The sequence below is a fragment of the Dryobates pubescens genome, chromosome 22, assembly GCF_014839835.1.
Source record: "Dryobates pubescens isolate bDryPub1 chromosome 22, bDryPub1.pri, whole genome shotgun sequence".
Taxonomy (NCBI): domain Eukaryota; kingdom Metazoa; phylum Chordata; class Aves; order Piciformes; family Picidae; genus Dryobates; species Dryobates pubescens.
Window position 1 is genome coordinate 13422781 of NC_071633.1, and position 21127 is coordinate 13443907.

General features: G+C 39.8%; 2 protein-coding genes across 5 annotated transcripts in view; one reads left to right on the forward strand and one right to left on the reverse strand.

Annotated features, from left to right (window-relative positions):
- KCNC1 (potassium voltage-gated channel subfamily C member 1) overlaps positions 1–21127 on the forward strand; it is a 109466-nt gene that overhangs the window by 82562 nt on the left and 5777 nt on the right. The window contains exons 3-4 of one of the 4 annotated variants that reach the window (XM_009905141.2): positions 6993–7181; positions 9180–10268. The exons of 1 other annotated variant lie outside the window; for it this stretch is intronic. In XM_009905141.2, coding sequence (XP_009903443.1) covers positions 6993–7181; positions 9180–9316 — 326 coding nt within the window. In that variant the 3' untranslated portion in view covers positions 9317–10268. Of the gene's footprint in view, positions 1–6992; positions 7182–9179; positions 10269–21127 lie in introns of those variants that run through there. 2 more of the 4 variants (XM_009905139.2, XM_054171787.1) reach the window with 2 other exon arrangements.
- The window catches only part of SERGEF (secretion regulating guanine nucleotide exchange factor), a 138281-nt gene continuing 137174 nt past the window's right edge, over positions 20021–21127 (reverse strand). The window contains exon 11 of the mRNA XM_054171789.1: positions 20021–20444. Within this exon, the coding sequence (XP_054027764.1) occupies positions 20269–20444 (176 nt within the window). The 3' untranslated portion in view covers positions 20021–20268. The remainder of the gene's footprint in view (positions 20445–21127) is intronic.

Consider the following 21127-nt stretch of genomic DNA (forward strand, 5'->3'; position numbering starts at 1 on the left):
TTCAAGAAGTAGTACCTCTCAAAGGTGATATTCTCTGGGAGTGATGTTAGTGTGTTGGCCAGTTAGTATGGGGAGAGGTGGTCACCACCGTCACTGGAGTGCCTTTACTGGGAGACAACGGCTTCCTGGAGGGACCCAGGTCAACACGGTGGTGAGTAAATACTGAAGAGGTAGGTTGGGTTGGAAGGATTCTGCATATTCATGTAGCATCCTAAATTCTGCTCTTGGGCCAGTGTAAAGTCCATGAGTGTGATCTCTACTCAGAAGAGCTTCATAACAAATTTCAAAATATGCCGTAATATAAAACTCATAAAACTTTAATAAAGATACCTAGCACTAAGCAATTTTTATTTTAATGTCCTTAGAATACTGGGGTAACTAAAATGGAGTTGTTATATAGGAATCTTAATTCTTTTACATGTTCTTCACATTTTCTCTCTCTTTTTCTCTTTCTCTCTTTCGCTCTGTTTGTTAACATTTACTTGTTATTGCTGTACGTTGCTTGCAACTTGTGTATGTTACAGACTGTCACATTTTATTCTGTGAAGTTTTTCTCCAATTCCCATCAACCTGAGCTCCATGTTGGGCAGACGAGGAGATTACAATACAGTTGTATATTGCAAAAGAACAAGGAATGTCACAGACTGTAGGTAACTTCACTGAGATTGTGACACAAAACCTGATGCAAGGTATTAATGCAAAGAGTAAGTACTTGGTATGAAAATAGAACTACTTAGTTAATTATTTTTTTCCACATAGTCTGCATGGGAAGAATTAATTTTCATTACTCTCCAGCAGAAAAAATTCCCAATCCTACCAATTTAGGATTATTTTCACTGCCATTTTGAAAACTGGTGATATCCATGCTGAAGCATCATCACTCATTTTCAAAGGTTTAAAGCCATATTTTCTATGCTGTTCTTCTCTATGCTATACTTCCTTCCATACTCTCCAAGCTGTAATCTTCTCATTTCATCATCTTTTGTCTGTGGTTTAATATATCTTCTCCATAATTCTTTTTCTAATTTAATATAGTTATATCCCTTTCACTCTAAGGACCTGATTTAACAACAACAAAAACGAGCCCCTACCCATGGGATCCATGTTTCTTAATCCTGCATGAGGCTCTGGAGCCCATAAAAATTGATTTCTATAGCTGAAGATGGTCTGGCACAGAAGGATAATTGTTAGTTTGCTGAATCAGGTTCTGAGCAAACAATGTTGTTTACAATCTCCCTCAATTACCCCCAAAGACTACTTTGAAAGAATGATAAAAAATACCTGATAGACATTTCTGATCATTGTCTAGAGGAAAAGTATGAAATTTATTGCTACTAATCACATTCTTAATTGTCAGTATATTCTATGTTAACTCAGAAATCACTATAGCCATGCACTAACTCCAGAGAAGCACATTTTTTCTCAGTGTGCAGTTCCTTTACTCCCTGATTCACTGCTATGCTCTGGCCTTCCTTTAATCACTGAAGAAGCACAGCAGAGTTTAGCTGGAGTCTAAGATAAAAAATAAAGCGGTCTATACTGATGTAATTGATGAGTGGGCAATGAACATTAATGAGCAGTAAACACTATCCAGGCAACTAAAACAAAAACAACTTGCTAACAGGAGTGAAATTTGAATTAAAGAGACTCAAGAGAGCAAGGAATTGAACTGTAAATATTTCTTTTCTATGCAACATTTAGGGATATAAAGACAACAGGTGTTTTCAGATGATGAGCAACTCTTAACCCTTCCACAAATCGAGGAGATGTTTCTTGTACTTGGATTCATCTTCTTAACTTCATCATAATTATTTGCTTAGCACAAGAAGTATCAGACAAACGTGATGCTGCAATGATAAGATGCAAAAAAAGGAATGTAAAACCTTTGCATTTTCTCTAGAATAAAGACAGCTGGGAAATTCTGTCCTCCAGCACCAACTACAGCAGCCTCACAGCTGCTACACTTCCTACTTCCAGCTAACAGGCTCTAAGAAAAGCTAAAGCACATCACCTTCTCCTTGGCCATGCCAACTCTTCTCCTCTACCATTCTGTCACTGGCCCAAGAGCCAGGGAAAACCATCATAGCAAGACGGTTTCCTGTTGCCAGCATAGTATGACACAAGTATTTGTCACATTAACATTCTTTTTGTATCACCAGAAAAGCATGAGAGGACTGAAAACCAGAAGAGTAATTAACTCAATGTTGTTATTTCTTCAGGGGTCAGTTGGATTAAAGTTCTCTGCTGTGAGTGACTTCATGGAGATCCTTCGTCATAAGAGATTTCAGGAAGCTCCTGTGCATGTTAGGGTTAGTGTCAGGTGTTTAAAATGAGCAAATGAACATGACCCTTAAGCTCTGAATGAGAACCAGAGGACCAATGTCAAGTGGTCAGGAGTGGGGCTATCCACAGACTGCAATAATGGCAATCACAGGTTTGGGATCAGGGTTATAAGAGCATAACTGAGATCTAGACAAACTCTAAGGTCATTTTTAGGTGTACATGGAGTAGTGGTGTGGAATGTAACTTTAGTTGGACAAGGTCTCCTTAAAAGAAACTTCTTCATCTTTCAAGCAACTTTCTTTCTCAGTTCTGGCCCTGATTTGCACTAAACTGCTTCTACCTTCTTCCTGCTTGTCAACCTCTCCCCTTCTATCACAGGACTGCAGAACCCTGAAGTCCCTTGAACCTTTGAGCAATGGCAAATGGCTCTTCAGAGAAGTGGTCGGTGTTCAGGCTGGGTCCTTATCTCTTTTAACTCATAAACAAGGTTAGCTAGAAGAAACACAGTCTATGTTGCTCCTGGAAGATTGCTACTGAGCTTATGTGACCATTTGAAACAGCATCATGCCTCTTAATTGCTGTGTTTCTGATCCAGGGCTGAGAAGACCTGAACTTCTTTAGCACATCAAAGAATCTGGCATGATTCATGTAGCCAGATATTGACTCATGGGTAAATATGCATAGATATCACACTGTGAGTTGTGCAGTTTCTCTCAGTCCTGTTTCAGTCAAAGTAGTTACGAGATACGGAAGTTCCTGTAAGGACTGGACAAGGCATTGGATTTCCAGTCCTGTAAGGACAGAAAATGGTCCACCCTGAGTGTGCCTTTCAGCTTATCCTGTCTTTGGGGTAAGTGACCAATTCACAGCTCTGTGGACATATGGGACACAAAGGAAAAGGAGTAGCTACAACTTCAAGAGGAAGCAGTGGGAGCTTGGACCATGCCTGGCTCACACATGATTTCTGAAGACATTGTAGGTATGAAGGGTAGATCAGGAACTTCTTTTCTTGGCAGCTGTTGGAAGGTGGCAGTGGCTGCTTACAGGGAGAGGACTAGGGTGACTTTCCCAGTCTAGGAACCACTTCTCTACAAGTGCCACATTTCCAAGCACAGAGTGAAGTCAATGATACATCATACAATGTCTGCTGATACTCTAAACGTAAGATGCAGTTCAAATAGGTGGAGATTCAGGGCCAGACTCCAGCTTACTATCAAAACCAGCAGCACTGGTAAAGCCACAATGACAGCATGCAATGACTGGCTATGACAAAAGGAACAAGCCATGCCACAAGTAGACAGGTATCTCTGCTGTGCTTCTCCACAATAAGAAAAGTATGTAACACAAAATCCAACCCATCTCCTGAGATATTTTTTCTCAAAATCTCTCCTCCCCATTTTGAAACTCAGTGTTTGCTCAGAAATGCCTGAAGCACTTTAATAGTACCTTCCTGCAAACGGAGATAGATGAGATAAAAAAAATAAAAGGGGTGGGGGTGGGGTAGGGTGCGCAGAAACCACAGAAATGAGGTAGCTATGAAATGTACTACTCCCCTGGGAAATCTGCTGAATACTTTCTTTAGCCTCTCAGCCAAATCTCTGCAGGAGAATGTTTAAAGCTGGTGCAGTTAACTAGGTATTCACAGATAGGACAATTATGGAGATAAGGTGCCAAGCTGAGAGTCAGAAGATTTTGTTGTAAATAACCTCTTACATAGCAGCAAGCAAGTCACTTCACTGCATGGTAGCTTTACCCATCTGTAAAACAGAGATGATAACCCTGACTTTTCTTCATAAAACAGAACCTAAAGAGCAAAAAATGCCATACACAACTAATTCAGATTCTGCTAGCAGGGATGGAAAGACTCGTGTGAATTTGGTCGGCCAGAATCAAGACTTGGGAATGTTGAACACCTAGAAGTAGTTTTTGGTACAACCAGACTGGTAGTCACATGAAAGTAACGGGTTAAATAGTTTTGCTTTATCTGGAATTCTCTCAAACCCAAGGTCTGTCTCGGAAAAAAACAAACATGCAAAGTGAAACTTGAGAAATCATCTTAAAATAACATCATTTCATCCCATCTCTAGACCTCATTCCTGGAACTGTTCAGCATGTAGATACACTAATGAAAACAACAGGAACTTCTAACGCTGGTCTGATGACATCAGTGATGCTTTCTTTATTCCCATAACAGATTAATCACATATTAAATACCACATGATTGCCCAGTCCTATCTTCAGAGAATTAGGTGGTTTGGAACACAACTACTCAATGCTTGCTTATAGACACCAGTGATAGATGCAGTTTCCTGTGCTAGCAATTTCTCTGTTTCCTAACTATTTAGCAAAATTGTCACTGTGCATTAGCATTGATATCCAGAATCTGATTCCTAAGACACGGCCCATGCATGGACTATTCAAGGGACATTAGTAGGACAGATCAGATTTATCTGTGTCTCCAGCTACCAGCTACTCTGCTCTCTTCTTGCTGAATAGAAATAACAAGGTTGTGGATTTTCAGCATATACAGAAAATTCCATCACTGCTAAGGGACTCTGAAGAAGCTGCAAGAGCACATGTTCTAGTTCAAGTGGCTAGGGATGTATAATGCAATTTATGAAATCCCAAGAAGGTCAATTTTCTTGTTCAAGCACAGCAGTGCCAGCAAGATGCTTGCAAAAGCGTTACCAGAGAGCCGCCAGACCCACAAGCACTCTGCTCCCTATGTTTTGAGCTCCAGAATCAGAGCAGTGCCCTCTCCATCACTAACAGTTTAGTTTGCAGATCGAGACTCAGATGTAGCAGTGGGAATCTCAGAAATTTCATTTCAGGATTAGAGCCATCAGCTTGTAGTAGTAGAGGCTTACAAAGAAGCCCAGTCCCCATGGGGACAGTAACTCTCCCCAAACACAGTTAAGTGATTTTTAAATCAACAGCTCGGTACCTGTAATATCACGGTTACTATGGCAGCTGTGCCAGGTTTTGTGCAGAGTGGCATTAAATAGCAGTGAGTGTTATCAACAGAGAGGAAATGTAACTCGGTGCAAACTTAAAACTTCAGAATCCTATTTAAATCAGTGTCTGCAAATATTAAAATGCAACTATAGCTTCTGCTATTTAAAAAAATGTATCAAACTACCTGATTATTTCCATTGCACAACCCAAAACATTACTATCTCCCTCTTTGGGAAAGTGATTGGTTGATTCTGCAGAGGTGAGATCTGCAGAAAGGACTGTTTATGTTGGGACCAACCAGTGCCATCTAAATAAAAGTAAAGGCATAGTATTCAATTACTGGTGCATGGATAGAGGCATAGTTTGTGTCATCCGTGTGTGTGTGTGTGTGTGTGCAGAGCAACAAATATAAATTCAAGTGGTTTTTGCCCACAACTCATCTATGTTGTCCATGTGAAGCCAGAGGATCAGAATCCTATCTCCAAACCCTACCTAATGTACTTTTCCTTTTGTTTTATCATTTAACTTCAAAACTGCTGAAATATAAATGACAGTATGATGTAGCATTCAGAACAAGCTAGTAGGCAAATCTGGAAGAAGCACTGAAATTAAGTCTGTCTGTTGAGTCTGTCCTTCCTAAAGACTTGCAGGACCACCCATTGCCTTACAGTGTCTAGGTAATAAGCATTGTGCAACCGAGGTGTAGGATGCTGCCAATACCATCCAGTTAATGTATCTCAGCATTTGTGAAACTTCAGAAAGCATGTTTTGACTGTTTTTCCTTCCTTTCAACCAAAATACTCACATTGAGCTGTGCCATATTTCGAGTATATTCTCAATATACCAATTTGCACTTTAAACCCCTAAAATAAATCCTACGCTAAATAGCACTTTAAATTGTTTTCTAAATGTCAAACAAGTCACACAGAGAAAACTTACTATGTTCAGTCTATCCTCATGGGAATGTGTGGAGTAAAATGGGCAAATCGGACAACCTACTTTCATTATTTACAGCTGAGAGTAAATTTTACTCCATCTATTTGCCAAATTCATGGCCTGCTGTAGTGTTTTCTGTATGTAGTGTCCTGTGCTGGCATTGCAAATACTGTGTTTCAGAGGAGAACATCAGAAAATGGATTGCTTTTTTAAAAATCCACATTCTGCTGTCGTACTTCCATACGCAACCTACTCTGTGTGTCTGAACTGTGTACAGCCATTCTGCATGACTGATACTGGAAATGCTATAAAACAATCTGGGGGAGGGGAAGAGCAGGAATTTTCCCCTCAGTAATGTTGCACATAAGTATAAATCAGCACAAACAGAATATACTCAAATACTAAACCCCAACTGACAGTCCACTGCCTCTCCAAAGTGCTGAGCGACAGTAGGCTTCATGACCAACAGGTCATTCATGCGCCATCCGATGTCATGCCTGAACATACTCCGATTTCTAACCGCAGTCTTCTGCTCGCAGGACTAGGAACCAAAGCTCACCCGTTTCTGAAACTGCCCCTCTGTGCGGAAGTGCAGGTGGCTGCTGTTACACCTAATGCAATTTCATGTTGTTTCTCCTCCCATTTAACAGACTTTATTTTATTTTGGTGCAGTGCCCATGAATGCAGTGTCTAGGACAGATGTGCTACCTTTTGTAGTGTTGCTATAGAACTCTTTAGCTGTGAACCCTTAATTTGCAGCTGGAACGCCAATAAACAGTGCATAGTGTTTCAATAGCCTTTTGCTTATATGTTTGAAGATTCGAAACTGAATGGTGAGGTGGCCAAGGCGGCGCTGGCAAACGAAGACTGTCCCCACATAGACCAGGCTATTACGCCTGATGAGGGCCTGCCCTTTACCCGCTCTGGCACTCGGGAGAGATATGGACCCTGCTTCCTCTTATCAACCGGGGAATATCCCTGCCCGCCTGATGGAGGAATAAGAAAGGGTATGTAGCTGGGGGTCCTGTAACCATGTAGATAGCAACCGTTGTAAATAAATAAGAGAAAGTCAGCTGTAGCTGTAGCACGCAGTAGTGCGCTTGCTGTAGAGATGCACGTTTGGGCTGGAAACCACCACCTGATGTCTGCATTTGGAGTTTCTAACCTATTTCTTTCAGAAAGAAAAGCCTGAGGAGCTGTAACTACCCCATGCAGCTATGCTAGGCAGTTGAGTCTTCCACCCCAGCTGGTGCACTAAGTTTTGGTGGAGGATGCTCTGCAGTGTCCTTAAATTAGCCCATCCTCCAAGGAGAGGCCAATTAGCATTTCATAGCAATGAGGATTTGCCACTTGGAAAGCTCACAGACCTTACCAGACTCTGAGGAGCATAGACTTGAAGGTGGCAGACAGAAAAGATAAAACACAAAAGCAAAACATCCTAAAGAGAGATGAAATTCTTATTTGGCTACCTTAACAGAGCACCAAAACAAATTATTTGGCTATTCCTAGATGTTTAGTTCAACAGAAACATACAAGAACATCTGTTAGCACAGGTGTCTTATAACTGGAAAATAATCCATCTAAAACCACTTTCATAAATAAACCATTACTAGTCAGTTTTTCAGACTTCTGATAGCTAGAGATCTCTCAGAAGTAACTGTGTTTTAGATTGCTAATGGTCAGAATAATCTATTTAGCAACAAAGGTCAAATCAAACGAAAGAAACCTCCCTTCTTAAAATAGGCTGTCTTCTTTAAATAATTTAACATGAGGAAACCATACAAACCAAAATCAGAGTTACATAAGTATGCACCTAAGTTGATAAGGAATGGGAAAATTGGAAATCTCTCCCTTCAGATCAGTGTTTATCACTGGTGTACTGTATATAGTATATGATATAGTCAGTATTTTAAAACCGCAGAGATTGTATGACATACCATACACTGAGTATGGAGTACAGAATTCCCACGTGCCATTGTATGATGGGCAATAGTTCTAGTAAATGCCAGTTAAAGCTAGTGTATGTATTTATAAGTTTAAAGCTTATCATCAACAAAGATACAGTTGGACCACAAGACTTTCATATGAAAGTATATCCTCTAAAATTTACCTTTGTAGCAAAGCGTTTTACTTGATTCTGTATCGGATAAGCATTGGCCGTGTTCATTCAGCCTGGGCGAGTTCGGGTGGTTCCAGTGGATCAGGGGAACACTCCAAATGGCACATCCTTTGGGATGAGGAATGTATGGTTTTCACGATGCACTGCAACCGTCTCTCGTTACTGAATGAAACAGAGGCTGGTTGGCTAAAGAGTAATATACGTCAGCATATTGTTGGCCTGTTTGAAACACGTTGAGAGCATCTTAACTGTTGTTCCAACAGAATTTCATCCATAGTTTGTGCAACTCTCTGTACACTTGCTGAGCTATTTATGTGCATGTCTGATGAAGAAAGGGGGAAGGGGGGGAGTGGGGAGGGAAACCAAATGCATGCACTTTTCTTTTTTTCTTTCTTAATGCTGAGAACAAAAGAGTAGTATCTCTATAGCAACACAAAAAACTCTATGGATTTTGCTGCCTTTTCCCCTCTCCTCTCCCTAAAGATACCAGAAACCTTAATTTTGCCTGAGGTCAAAATGCATGAAGTGGAAGGGAGAGGTATGTGTGAGTGTATAATAGAGACACGGAAAATCCCTCCCACTGACTCTTTGTTTTTTTTAGGGTACAACCATGTTGCTGCCTATAGGATCAATTACATAGCCTGATCTTCCTTGAGAATTGATGAGTTTTTAAAATATATATATTACTAAACAAACAAACAAACAAAAAAAACCCAAACCAACTTGTTCTGTACTTCAATGGCCTTCCAGTCATGTTGCAAGTGATACTACTCTGGGCATGTCCATGCATGCAGATGCTATTGAACTGGCTACAATGTTGACCTCATTCTTAGTCCATTCTGTCATTGATCCAATGCTGTACTTTGCATTTTTCTTTTAAATGAAGGTTACGAAATGTCACGGAGCCTTAACAGCATAGCTGGCATAAGTGGAAAAGCGATAGGATTATCCTCAGTGTCTGCGCCCTACAGCTCTCCTAGTCCAGTGAGACGTTCTTGGTCTCCCATCCCATCTATATTGTAGCATGGATCAGTAGCAGAGAATGGTCTAAAAAGCTTTATTTTCAATTAGCCTATGCTATGTTGCATATAATCCAGGTGACTAAGTCTGAAGATGCAATGTCTCACAGTAGCACCTGCTGGGAATGGTGTTACTACTGATGCTAGGTGACAACACTCCTAAATAGCACTCAGATGACAATAGGAAGGCATTTGCATAGTACTGGTGGGCCATACATGCTGCATGGTATCAGTACATAGGATGAAGGGTAGATGCACCAGATAGTTTCCTTGCTGGTGCATCCTGCTAGTATATGCTAATTTTGGTTAATGGTGGATCTACTGGCTCTGTACGGAATGGGTTAGGCATTTAGTCAATGCTGAAACATGCCAACGATGGAAGATTTTGCTTTTCTCAGGATATTTTTGAGCCATAGGAACCCTGCAGGAGTTTGAGCAAACAAGCACAGTAGGATGAAACTTTGCATGGGCGCCTATTTTAAGCTGAAAGCAATACTCAGACACACTGTAGAGAGGTCTCGGTCTGGCTGCATGGAAAAAAAATCCTGTTGAAGAAGAATATGGCTGCCTCTGCATGTAGCTATTTCACCTTTTCCTCCTTCCTTTAAAACTAAGATGCCCAGCTTGATGTGAAAAGCGCAGGGAAGAAGCTCAAGTACTGATTGTATTCTTTACATGCAGATCTTTGCAAAGAAAGTCCAGTCATTGCTAAATATATGCCAACAGAGGCAGTCAGAGTGACCTGACAAGGCAAGATGGAGATGAACATTGATGGCTAATAAACATCTGTGTGGAACTGTGCAGGCATAGAAGACCTTCTCATTTGGATAAAGTTAACTCGCTCCATGCAGGTTTTATGGATGATTCTTCGTGGGTCTGGAGTTGTACTAGAGATGCAGGCTTTTTCTACGGCCAAAATGTAACAAAACTGTAGAAGATCCTTTTTTCTTTTTTTTTTTTTTTCCCCTTTTCTTTTTTAAATCTATTTTTTTTTTTGTTCCATAGCATGAGTTGCATGAGGAAAAAATAAAAACAAAACAAAACAAAAAAGTAAAAAAAAAAAAAAAAATCCCACAAAACCCAACAACAAACAACGAGAAACACTGCAAATGTATGATCAAGGAGAGAAAAAAAAAAAAGAAAAAAAAAGAAAAGCAAAGTTATATATTTTCTTTCAAAGCTCTTTACTTTTACATACATTGTTGTAGCCAAAATGTAAAGCGTTATAAAACTGTACATTTCTTTGCTATGGATCGCTTCTTTTTGTATACAAGATACAGAGTAATGGTTTTAAAAAGTGCAATCAGGCAGTCATCGGTCATATTGACCACGCCTTCACAGTTCATCACACCCACATGGAAATCAAGAACTTTTACTCCAACTAGAAGTGTATAAAAATAAGAACAAACTTTTTCCTGTCTGTTTTTGTTGGCATGCTTGTGACACATGGGACCTTTCTTCGGACCTGACAGTAACGGCTGGTCTAGATTTAATTTTCCAGCTCTGGTTATGTTGTATTTTATTGATGTATAGATCCAACATAAAGACCCTTCATAAATTGTTCATATTAAGTAATCAGTATGAATTTTAAACAAAAGAGGTGTTATTTTAAAACTGGGACTTATAGTACAAAAATCAGGAAAATACTCAAGTTATAAATGGTCTCAAAGTTTAAGAAACAAGACAACAGCATTGTATGCAATTTAGTACTGAGTAAAATGCATGCACAATGTTATGCAAAACAATTCTAGCATGAAATAAATTTTGTATCATGGTTTCAGTGCCTGCTGTATAGTGTAAAGGGGAATCCTTTTCTGAAGCGATCAGGGGTTTCCAGAGACTTGCTTCTAAAATCTTGAATAAATACAGTGTTCTCAACAGAAATGTAGGAGAAAAGCTTGGTATTGCTTTGGTTCTACAATGCTAATTTTGGTTAGTAGATAGTAAATGAAGCCTGCAAACACTTGATACAACCAATGTCTGAAGAATTAACACCATTAGTAATTTTACGAGGGAAGATTAAAAACCCCTATCATTATCTAGGTATCTTCCTTTTCCCCTCCCCAACAATAATAAAAGTTTGTCTTTTTAGCTGATTAAATGAATTCAGTTTTCCTTAATTCTTTGGGGCCTTCACTTGTTTTTTACTGAGCCACAGCATTCCACCTGGTATGAAACTCTGACAGAAATCCAGGTGCCTGAGTTGCACTTTATTTGCTACACAAAACACTCAACAGTCAGAACCAAGAAACACAATGGGATTGAATTTCAGTTCAGATGCTACAAATAACAACTATGGACTATGTATCAACACCATCTTAGTTGCTTGAGCCTTTTTGGTAATGTACTTTTATAAGGAAGGAAATATCTTCATCCTTATGTGAGAAACTTCAAAAGAGCTGGCAACCTTCTAGGCAAGCTATGGCATCGGCAACTGCTCATGACAATGGACATTTAATGGAATAGTATTCCTGTGGTCTGGAGAAAGTAGAGTCTAAACACAAAAAACTAGAAGAAACACTCATGGCTCTGGTAAGTGCTAAATTGTAAACAAAAAACAACTACCACTGGACCTTGTCTTCACAAAACTCTTGCTCCAAAAGGAAAAACAGGGAAGATCGCCAGCTGTGTTTTATGAGCAAAGGCTGATAATCTGATTTTGTACATAATCAGAGAACTCTTTTGTAGCCCTCCATGGAGCATTATGTACTTGATTTCTACTGCAGCTGACTACCCTTTCTCCCAAGAACTACTTTTCACTCACTGTTTCTATCCTGTTCTCAGCTGATAAATGGGCCATTTCTTGTCTCCAGAGTTAAGATCCAGGTTAATACAGGATCCAAAAGTTGCCTAATGAATGCCTTTACCTCTTACAGTGTATTAAGAAGCCAGAATTAGATTTATCTGCCCTGGGTTTTTTAACACTAACTCAACGGCCCAGCATGAAGGCTGCTTAAATTCTTCATTACCATAAGCACAATAACAACTCAGCCCTGTAAATCCCACACAGATCTTACCCTTCCACTGTATTCTGCATATGAGAGCCTTAGCTACCAAGTTGGTTACACAGGCCCTACAGCAACTGTCATTCTATGCTACTTTTTAAATCTACCACTCCCACTTTCACTTAGGTACTGCTTCAGTTTATTGTGATTTGGGATAACTGTCTTTTGCTATAAACCCTTCAGAAACAGAAAAACACTTCCATCCATGACCCTTCAGGAGATTGTCTAAGGTCAGTCTGACCCCAGAGTTCCCCTTGCGTAACAGCAGCAGCTCTGATAACACAGGGAAAAAGAAGAGACAACGGGAAAATTTCAGGAGCTGTTGCATCAAATCCTGACACTGAATCCTCAGAGAAACTTAACAGCTGCCTTATATTTAAGGAGCTTTTGCTGGGGTATTATGATAAAAATGTGAAACCTTTCAAGACTGCCCGCTCCCTCATGAGGCATGTATCTTAATTAAAGCATTAAAACTACATGCTTGACTAGATTATGACCTCAGGCCTGCAATAATGCCACTGACTACTTCTGACTTCACACCATCCCAAGTAAAAGCAGCAGCACCTTCTGCAGTTCTGTTATAGTCTCTCTGTTTCCTGATGGAAATGACCATCTGAGTTTCTTCCTCTGCAAACTCAGCTTTTGGCAATGGAACCCCAGCTATAAGGGCTGATGCTGGTCCTTCATCTAAACCTGATGGCCATTAGTGGTTTATTGCGTGCTAACACTAAAAGCACCACACCTTCTGTGCACAGAGCTTTTCCTCCAGATGTGTGAAGGTACTCAATTTTCTGGACTGACCAGGTGTGTTTCCACAACTACATCATCAGACAGCAAGGATTTGAAGTGGTTTCTGTTCTCTCACTCCCAAGAAAAATCTAGCTAATATTGCTATGATAACAGCAGTCATTAATCTGGATAAAGTGATTTTTCACATAAATTGCCTTCTCTCTCCTTAAAGTTTCTGGGCAAAAAAAGAAAAATACATCACTGAAACAAATGGCTGCTGGGACAAATGAGCAGGCTGAAATACAGGAGAGCAAAAAGGGCTAAGGCAAGTGCATTGAGAAAGGAACTGAGCACAGAGCTACTTACAAAAAAGATGTCTTGAAGAAAAAACAAGTGCAGTTATTACCCTGCCACTTTACATATCCTTTTCATAGTTTCAAAACAAGATGGCCTACCTCTCTGCTTTCCACATAAATAACCTGGAAGTATCTTTGTCTCTGAGGTCACACAAACTAACTTCACTTAATGAAAATGTGCTTAAATTATGCAGGTTACTTTTAAGTCACTCACAAAAAACTTGAGTTTGGGCATAAAATATGCATCTGTTCAGAAGTCCCAAAGCCTCTGCATTCATCTAGGACTGTAGGTTCAACATGTCTCTCTTAGAGGAATACAAACAGTTATTTGCAATCAGTAACAATATTTGAATTGAAATTGAACTTAACTTAGAAAATGGATCTAGAGCTGCACCTCTTGGCAAAAGTTCTGCAGTTCCAATAGCACATTTATGACTCTAAGGTACCTGCACAGCTTATGGACCCAAAGGGCTTAGCAGGGACAACACAGCCCATACAGAGGCTGCTGACAGTGAGTCACACCAGAACAGGAGACTCATGGCTTGAAGCCAAGCAAATAAGCTCAGGAGGAGCCACGCTTTGCGTTGGTGGTGTCAGTGCAAGTGGGTGACTGGGAAAGAGGCAGCAGTAGTATAAGAGGTGGGAAATGAGAAGGACACAGGATGGGCCTGGAAAATGGGTTATGCAAGGAGGAGAGAGGGGAGCATAGGAAGAGACAGCAATCAGCAGTGAGGGGGAAAGAAGCACAAGGAGAGAGGGAAGAAGTAGCATTGAGGCTTAGTTAAAAGAAAAAAACCAACAATAAAACAAACAAGAAACACCAACAAAATAAAATATCAAAGACCACTAAGAAGGCAGAGCCTTGGCCTGTAACTCAGAAGGAGGAAATTTTATTCTTGGCTCTGCTGTGCTTCTGCTTTGTTATGTTGGTTGGGGCACTTCAATCTTTTTTGTGCCTCAGGGTATTATCCCCTTTTCAAAGTGCATGGAGGTCAAAAGAAGAAAATCGGTATTTAAGTAAAAATAGGTATTATAATCTGTCTATTCAGAATTAAGGCACCAGAGAGGAGAAGCACCTCTCCATTATTTAAAAGGCGCCATGTTTCCCTGTCTGCAGAAAAGCATGATGTCCCTACAGGAATCCCTTTTCTTTTGTACTTTAAAGCAAGATTATTATGGAAAATGATTAAGCACCCACACAGTTAAAATAACAGAGCATCTTCATTACCGATTGGCAACTCCTCTGCTGCCTTAATTTAGGTACCACGTCTTCATGCATTCAAATCAGTTAAAACAAAACAAATGCTAAACCCATTTGATGTTTCAGCAAAAAGCTATAATCGTGTCAGAACATTAAAAATCTTCCCATTCTTGGCCCCACTTCTAACTATAAAAAAAAAAAAATGCTGCATCTTACAGAAACGTGTTCATGTACACTTGAAAGATGATCATATTGAACTGAAATTCTGCAGTTTCCACTGACAAAGTCTTGATCACAAACCCTGCAGACAGAACTACCCGCAAGATTATATCATATCTCAACAGCGAGTTGGCCCATAGGCACAGCAACCTGGGAACTGAGGAGGAAAATGAAAGCGAATCGAGGGGCTGGCAATCACAGGAATTGGACTTAGATTTGACCAGCTTGCAACCTGCAATGACTTGTCTGAAAATGAATCAAAATTTGACATGCCACACAATAAAAATGCCTGAGGAAGTTTTGCAAAATAAAAGTTCTCTCTGAAATTTCTCATCACCACAACCAGCTTGCTGTTCTTGATTCTAATCAAGCTGAAAAATGTGTTCTCTCAGTACTCTAAATTCATGCTTCCTCACTCTCCCACAAGGTAACACATAGTTCATCCGGGTCACAACTCACATACAGAGATCTTTTTTGTTGCTGAGTATCTTCAGCCACATGCTGTCTTTCCATGTTCTGCAGAGGCACGGACAAGTAAAGATTTCCCCTGCATTAAAAACAGGTGAATGCCGAGACAGCTGACTGATGAATCTGAATGAAATGCATGAATGGGTAAAGAATGTGCCTTACTTCAGTCCCTTCAACCTCTACAGATGTTACAGAATAATGGATTTATGTATGCACTTTCTCCAAATGAACTTTAAAGGCATGCGTGGTTAACACTTCCTGTTACAGTTATGTTTTGGGACATTCATCCAACAGAAGGCCATTTCCATGTATCCAAAGCATTTTAATTCAAGGCTGTTAAATCATTCTTTCTAACAAGGAGCAAAACATCTAAGACCAGCAGTAATCAGGAATTAAGAACAGCACAGAAGCTGAAAGAAGGAAAAAAAAGGCACGTACTACCTCTTGTTCTGCACATAAATCAAGATACTGATATGTTGAAAGTTCAAATATCCAATTATTTTTGTGTCAACTAGAGTTTTCAGGTAATTCAGTGTAAGCTCTACTTTTCCACTGTACACATTTTCAAGGGCAATCAAACCCACACAAGGCAATTCTCTACCACAGACTTCATCCACTCACAGCCTTTGGGAAGCAAGACTTAGGGTTCTGCTTCAGTATTTTCATCTTCCCTTTATGGAATTTTCAGCTGCTCTGAACTATAAGCTGGTAGTAAATACCACAAGTATGACTGATGAAAAATTCTGGAGTCTTTTTTAAGAAAATATCTAGCTGAAAGAAAGAGCACAAGACATGCCATATGCCCTAAAAATATCAACATTGCAAAGAAAACACAAGGGACTTTCTGGTGAAAACACAAGGGACTCTCTGGTGAAAACACAAGGGACTCTCTGGTGAAAACACAACATCACAGTTTCAGTGACAAAGATCTATCATTGCCTTGATTTCTAATACAGGGGGAAAAGTGGAGCTCCCAAAATAATGTAAGTCTTGTTTAAATCAGATCCACAGTTCATGGAATTTATAAGTATTTTATTAAGTGCTGGACTAGGTCACAGGCCTGATCTAAACATTGCTGAGACTGGACGGTGAGCACAGATTTTGCTGTTCCAAATGAAGAGAACTAGAAATTTCAAGATGTGCTATGAATCAGAAAGAAAGCCTGTTGCAGGATGATAATTCATATTATCATTAATAAACAATGGGACAGGTGGAACGATAAGGTTCAAGAAATAACACAGTTTGTTCCTCATCTCACTCCTACCATACTAGCTGGCTGGAATGCTGCTGTCACTCTGTGCTCGCTCAGTCTTCAGGACCTGTAGGTTGAATCTGTCTTCCCCTTCACCCTCCTTTCCCCCCATGTTTCAGCTATGTCAAGATCTCTACTGCCATGTTTTTCCATGGTCACCTTTCTCCCATACATTCAAACTGATCTCCTTCACCTGTTTTCCATCTTCATCTTTAAATCTTATGACTCAAAATGTCATATAACACAAAACCAAATCATGTTCTTCCCATTCCCCTAAATTTCTATGTGCTCAACCACATAGCTCAGCAAAACCTTGTCACTCATACGGAAGTGACTTTTATGGCAGTTGCAGATAGATAGCAAGAAGTAGGTAGTCTCCAATAGGGCTGACAGCATGCAGATAGGGGGGGAAAGTCAGTGTCATGTAAGAAGTGGTGACTGGGCAGAGGAAGAAAGTCAAAACTGGACTTTTCTTTCAAATGAACACACTTCAAATCCAGGGCTCAGCAGCCATAGCTGAAAAGCATCAAGTCACTCAGCAATGCTACACAAAGTCAAACAACATCAGTGAGTGCCAAGCAGCCTAAACAAACCCTCCAAGAGGCAGAAACTTCTAACACAACACACATCTTCCTACCAACATTCTTTAAAATGGAACAGGAGCATCTTGCACCACTGCATGTGGAAGTTGCATGAGTCACAACTGCAGATCTCCTAGGGCTTTAAACAACAGAAATACTCACAAAAACTTCCTTCTTCCCCTCCACTCAAGAGTTTGAAAGTTCTCTGGATTGAAGGTCAAAAGCTCACAACTTGCTCTCCAGTAAAACTCTTAAGTTCACCTCCTACCTCTCGTGAATGTCAGCAAACTGGCAGGTTTACTTCTTTTCAGAAAATGGGAGGAGAGAGCAGCCACACAGATGCTTACCTTGTTCCACTGGTTTGGTTTTTTTTTTATATATGCATATATATATATGTGTGTGTGTGTGTGTGTGTGTACACACACATACATATATTACAAACCCTGTCAATGTATTTATGCCTGAATGTGAAGGCAGAATGCTTATGTAAAAGGCAGCTTCTGTTTAGCACTGAACACCTGCATAGAGAAGCCTGTCTATGTTGCAGAAACATTGCAATAGCACACTGGCTTGTCAATTTGCCTTGCAGAGACCAACCTTCTCCATCAGGACACCAACAGGCAGCAGTCACTAGCCTTTGGACATCACCCATTACAGTAGAAAGACTTAGCTGATTTTGTACAACGTTTGATTCTGCAAACAGAGCACACTAACATACAAAACAGGGCATTCATTTCTGAATGTAAAAGCAACAATTTGGTTTTGACGTTCAAGCATGTACCTACAATCAAGTACTATTCAGTCTACAAACTAAGCAGGAGTCCTGACTGACAACAAAGCATTCAGTATGTCAAGCTTTCAAGACAAGACATTACTTCCAAAGTTTTCAATCTATATAGGCCAGACATAGGAGACAAAATGCATTCCTTGTCCTGTTGAAGATGAAGATAGAGATCTTGTGTTTCATATCAGGCCTAAGAACAACCCAAATCTTCCTTTCTTTCCTCCTTATCACCTCAAATCCTTCTTTGCATTTCCAAAAGTGTGTTCACATTACAGATGTGAAAAAGTCCACAATGTTTCAAATAAGCAAGTCTCATTCAGTTCTTCTGCACTTAACTGCAGAAACAGAACACAGTCCAAATATGCTCAGTACAGTAACCCCCATGGTAGACAGCACACATACTAGCTATAATTAATCGAGGAACAGAATTATTTAGAGGACATGCTTACTGAAACAAGACAACGTGTTTATTCAGTATATACATCTTGGAAACAAAGAGTAGAAACCTCAGAGAGCAATGCCAAAAAAAAAAAAGCACAAGAGAAACTGTTCAGTGCATGTAGTGGAGAGGCTATGACATCTAGAAAATGGCACAAAGTAGAGTCAAGGTCACAGCCCAGTACAGTACATTGCCATCAAGCAATCTAACACATGGATTAAAACCCCTGCTTTACAATACATGTCCCAATTCTGCACTTTTTGCAGAGGAGCTACTTGATTAAACTTACAGAATATTTCAGTAATAGAACCATTATAATGAGCGTCATAATCAGTTCAAGTTTCTCATTCATTGAATAGAAAAACAAAATGCTTTTACAAATTACGTTATGAACTGTAATTGCTGTAAAGCCAAGTGGGAAGTGGGGCATAAGACAGAATCCTTGCAGCCCATATTAACACCTTCATTCCTTCTCCTTCATCTGTGAGCTGATAGGTGATTAGAAAATCTTCCTGTTCTATTTCCTAAGTGCCCTTCTCTGAGAGTCTTCTAATTGTGTAAGGTTTCTTCCCTGGCAAGCCTGTTTTAAAAATTAAACTACTGTTTAGCAACAGTAGGTCTCATTAAAAGGTGCATTTCCCACACAGTAGTACTCTCTATATTTGGAGCCTGAAATACATCAAATACCATAGCAAAAGTTACTGTTGTGGGTGGCAAACATCCATGTTAACATCCACTGTATTTGTATGGAAAACAGTTTTATAAATATCTTCCAAAACTCTGTTTGCAAATAGCTTCCAAAACTTTGCTCAACTTGGGCAGCTAATAATAGCTGAAGATAATTTACACTTCTTTGTTTCCTACATTCTCTGCTAAGCACTCACCTGCAACCCATACCATAGGCATACTCTGAACAGTAACTCAGCTGGGCTGCTGAACAGATGTGAGAACTAACCTGAACTTCTCAGGAGCATTCCGGTCTGGCTTTTAGGCTGGAGAACTTCAGTTTAGATTTTTAAGTCTTCCTATTCAAAGGTAGCTGGAAACAAAGGAGCTATGTTGGATCAAGCCATCCTCAAAAGCTACAACTGACTTATGCCCTTTGACAAGAACTTCACTGTGCTGTTTCCGAGAACTATTAGAAGTTTTTCGTCCCTAAGCAATAGCTTCAGAAACTTCAGCTTCATTTGCAAGTTAATGATAATTCATGCAGATTTTCAACCCTGTAAATCCATAATAAACTGATGTCTGGCACAGAAGATAATTCCTCAGAAATACTGCTGCTTTCACAGTTTAATCAAGATATAGCTAGTTCAGAAGGGTCTCATTTCCCCTTTTGCCTGCCTTCTAAATTATAGCTCCTTTTTCTTTTTCACATCCTAATCTTCTGTTCAAAATGTGCATGTGCCTCTAGTTATGTTCACTGGTATTTTTCTGTGATGCAAACTGGATTTTCTGAGGTGCTGGTAGGTCACAACTCTAGACATTGGCAGGTGCAACACGTGCTCATCATGACGTAAAGGTACAATAATACAAGACCAGAAAAGGCCCCGTGTCTTCACCTTCTCACTCATCTCCTGAGTCTGAATTTTTACACCAATGACAGGAAACTAAGCTCTCTGTTTCTTCTTCAAAGACTTTTCAGAAGAATGGGAAAAGACAAAAAATAACATCATTCCCTCTTCAATGGTACTGCATCAAGGCACAATGTTTGCCATTTTCTCTGTGGCTAAAAAGTCGATACCTAAGAAAAGGACTCCAGTAGACAATGTTTAAAAGACTGCCATTTTCCATGCATACTTGGTCCTTTCAGTCTTAGAAAAAAAATTCTGTACTTTCCAAGTATTATGTTAACCACAAACAATCCTCTTGTAGCATTTCTGGGACATGCAGTCCAAAGATATGCATCCACATACATGATGCTATGATTTCAGGTCTGGAGTTTGACAGAGTGCCATAGAGTGTCCTGCCCCACATCCAACTAATATCTGTTTTGTGTAACCAAGAGCTTTGACTGGCTTCGGGACATGAACATTCGCTTCTGTGCCATCGCCACACATTCCGTGTTCGTTCCATCCCCAAGAGAAGCACTGGCCACCTAAAAGAGAGGATACAAAATACAGAATAAAGACCACAGAGACACAACAGCTTTGGCTAGTTTTGGGGAGCAGATTTGTCAAATCACCTTCTAAGAAATTCTGCTTAAATGGAGAAAAATGGTCTCATTCTCTTAAAAAAATATAAAGAAACCCACATAAATGTTATTAACAATATAAGAGAGACTAAAGTAAGAAAGACATTTGGAAATAACTTAGTAAGTATGAGCTTCAGAATTTATATAGAGTCCATAGAAACTTCTCTGTGTTTTAAGGACCTTCCCAGAAATGATGTGGAAATGATACGGATTCCATGTCAAATTCCCCCTAGTAAGGAAAACCACCACAAACCAAGCTGAGTGAGTTTAATCAGTCACAGTGTGGTCTGTAGGACTGGGGAACAGAGTCTCAGAGCAGCCAAATTACATTTCATTCCTACTTTCAAGTTCACATCTCACCTTTTCCCTTTAAACACAGGCCTCCAACAACTTGCCTTCCTCTTACTCATCCTACCTCTTCTGCTTGCTTTGACATCATTTCACTGCTTTGGGTATCCTTATTTTGCCTCATTATTATTTATCTTTGCAACACCTACTCTTTCGTATCCCAAATCATGATCTATGCATTATTATGCCGCCACGGTACTCCTTCTTGAAGCACAACATGTAAATTTTGTTCTATATAT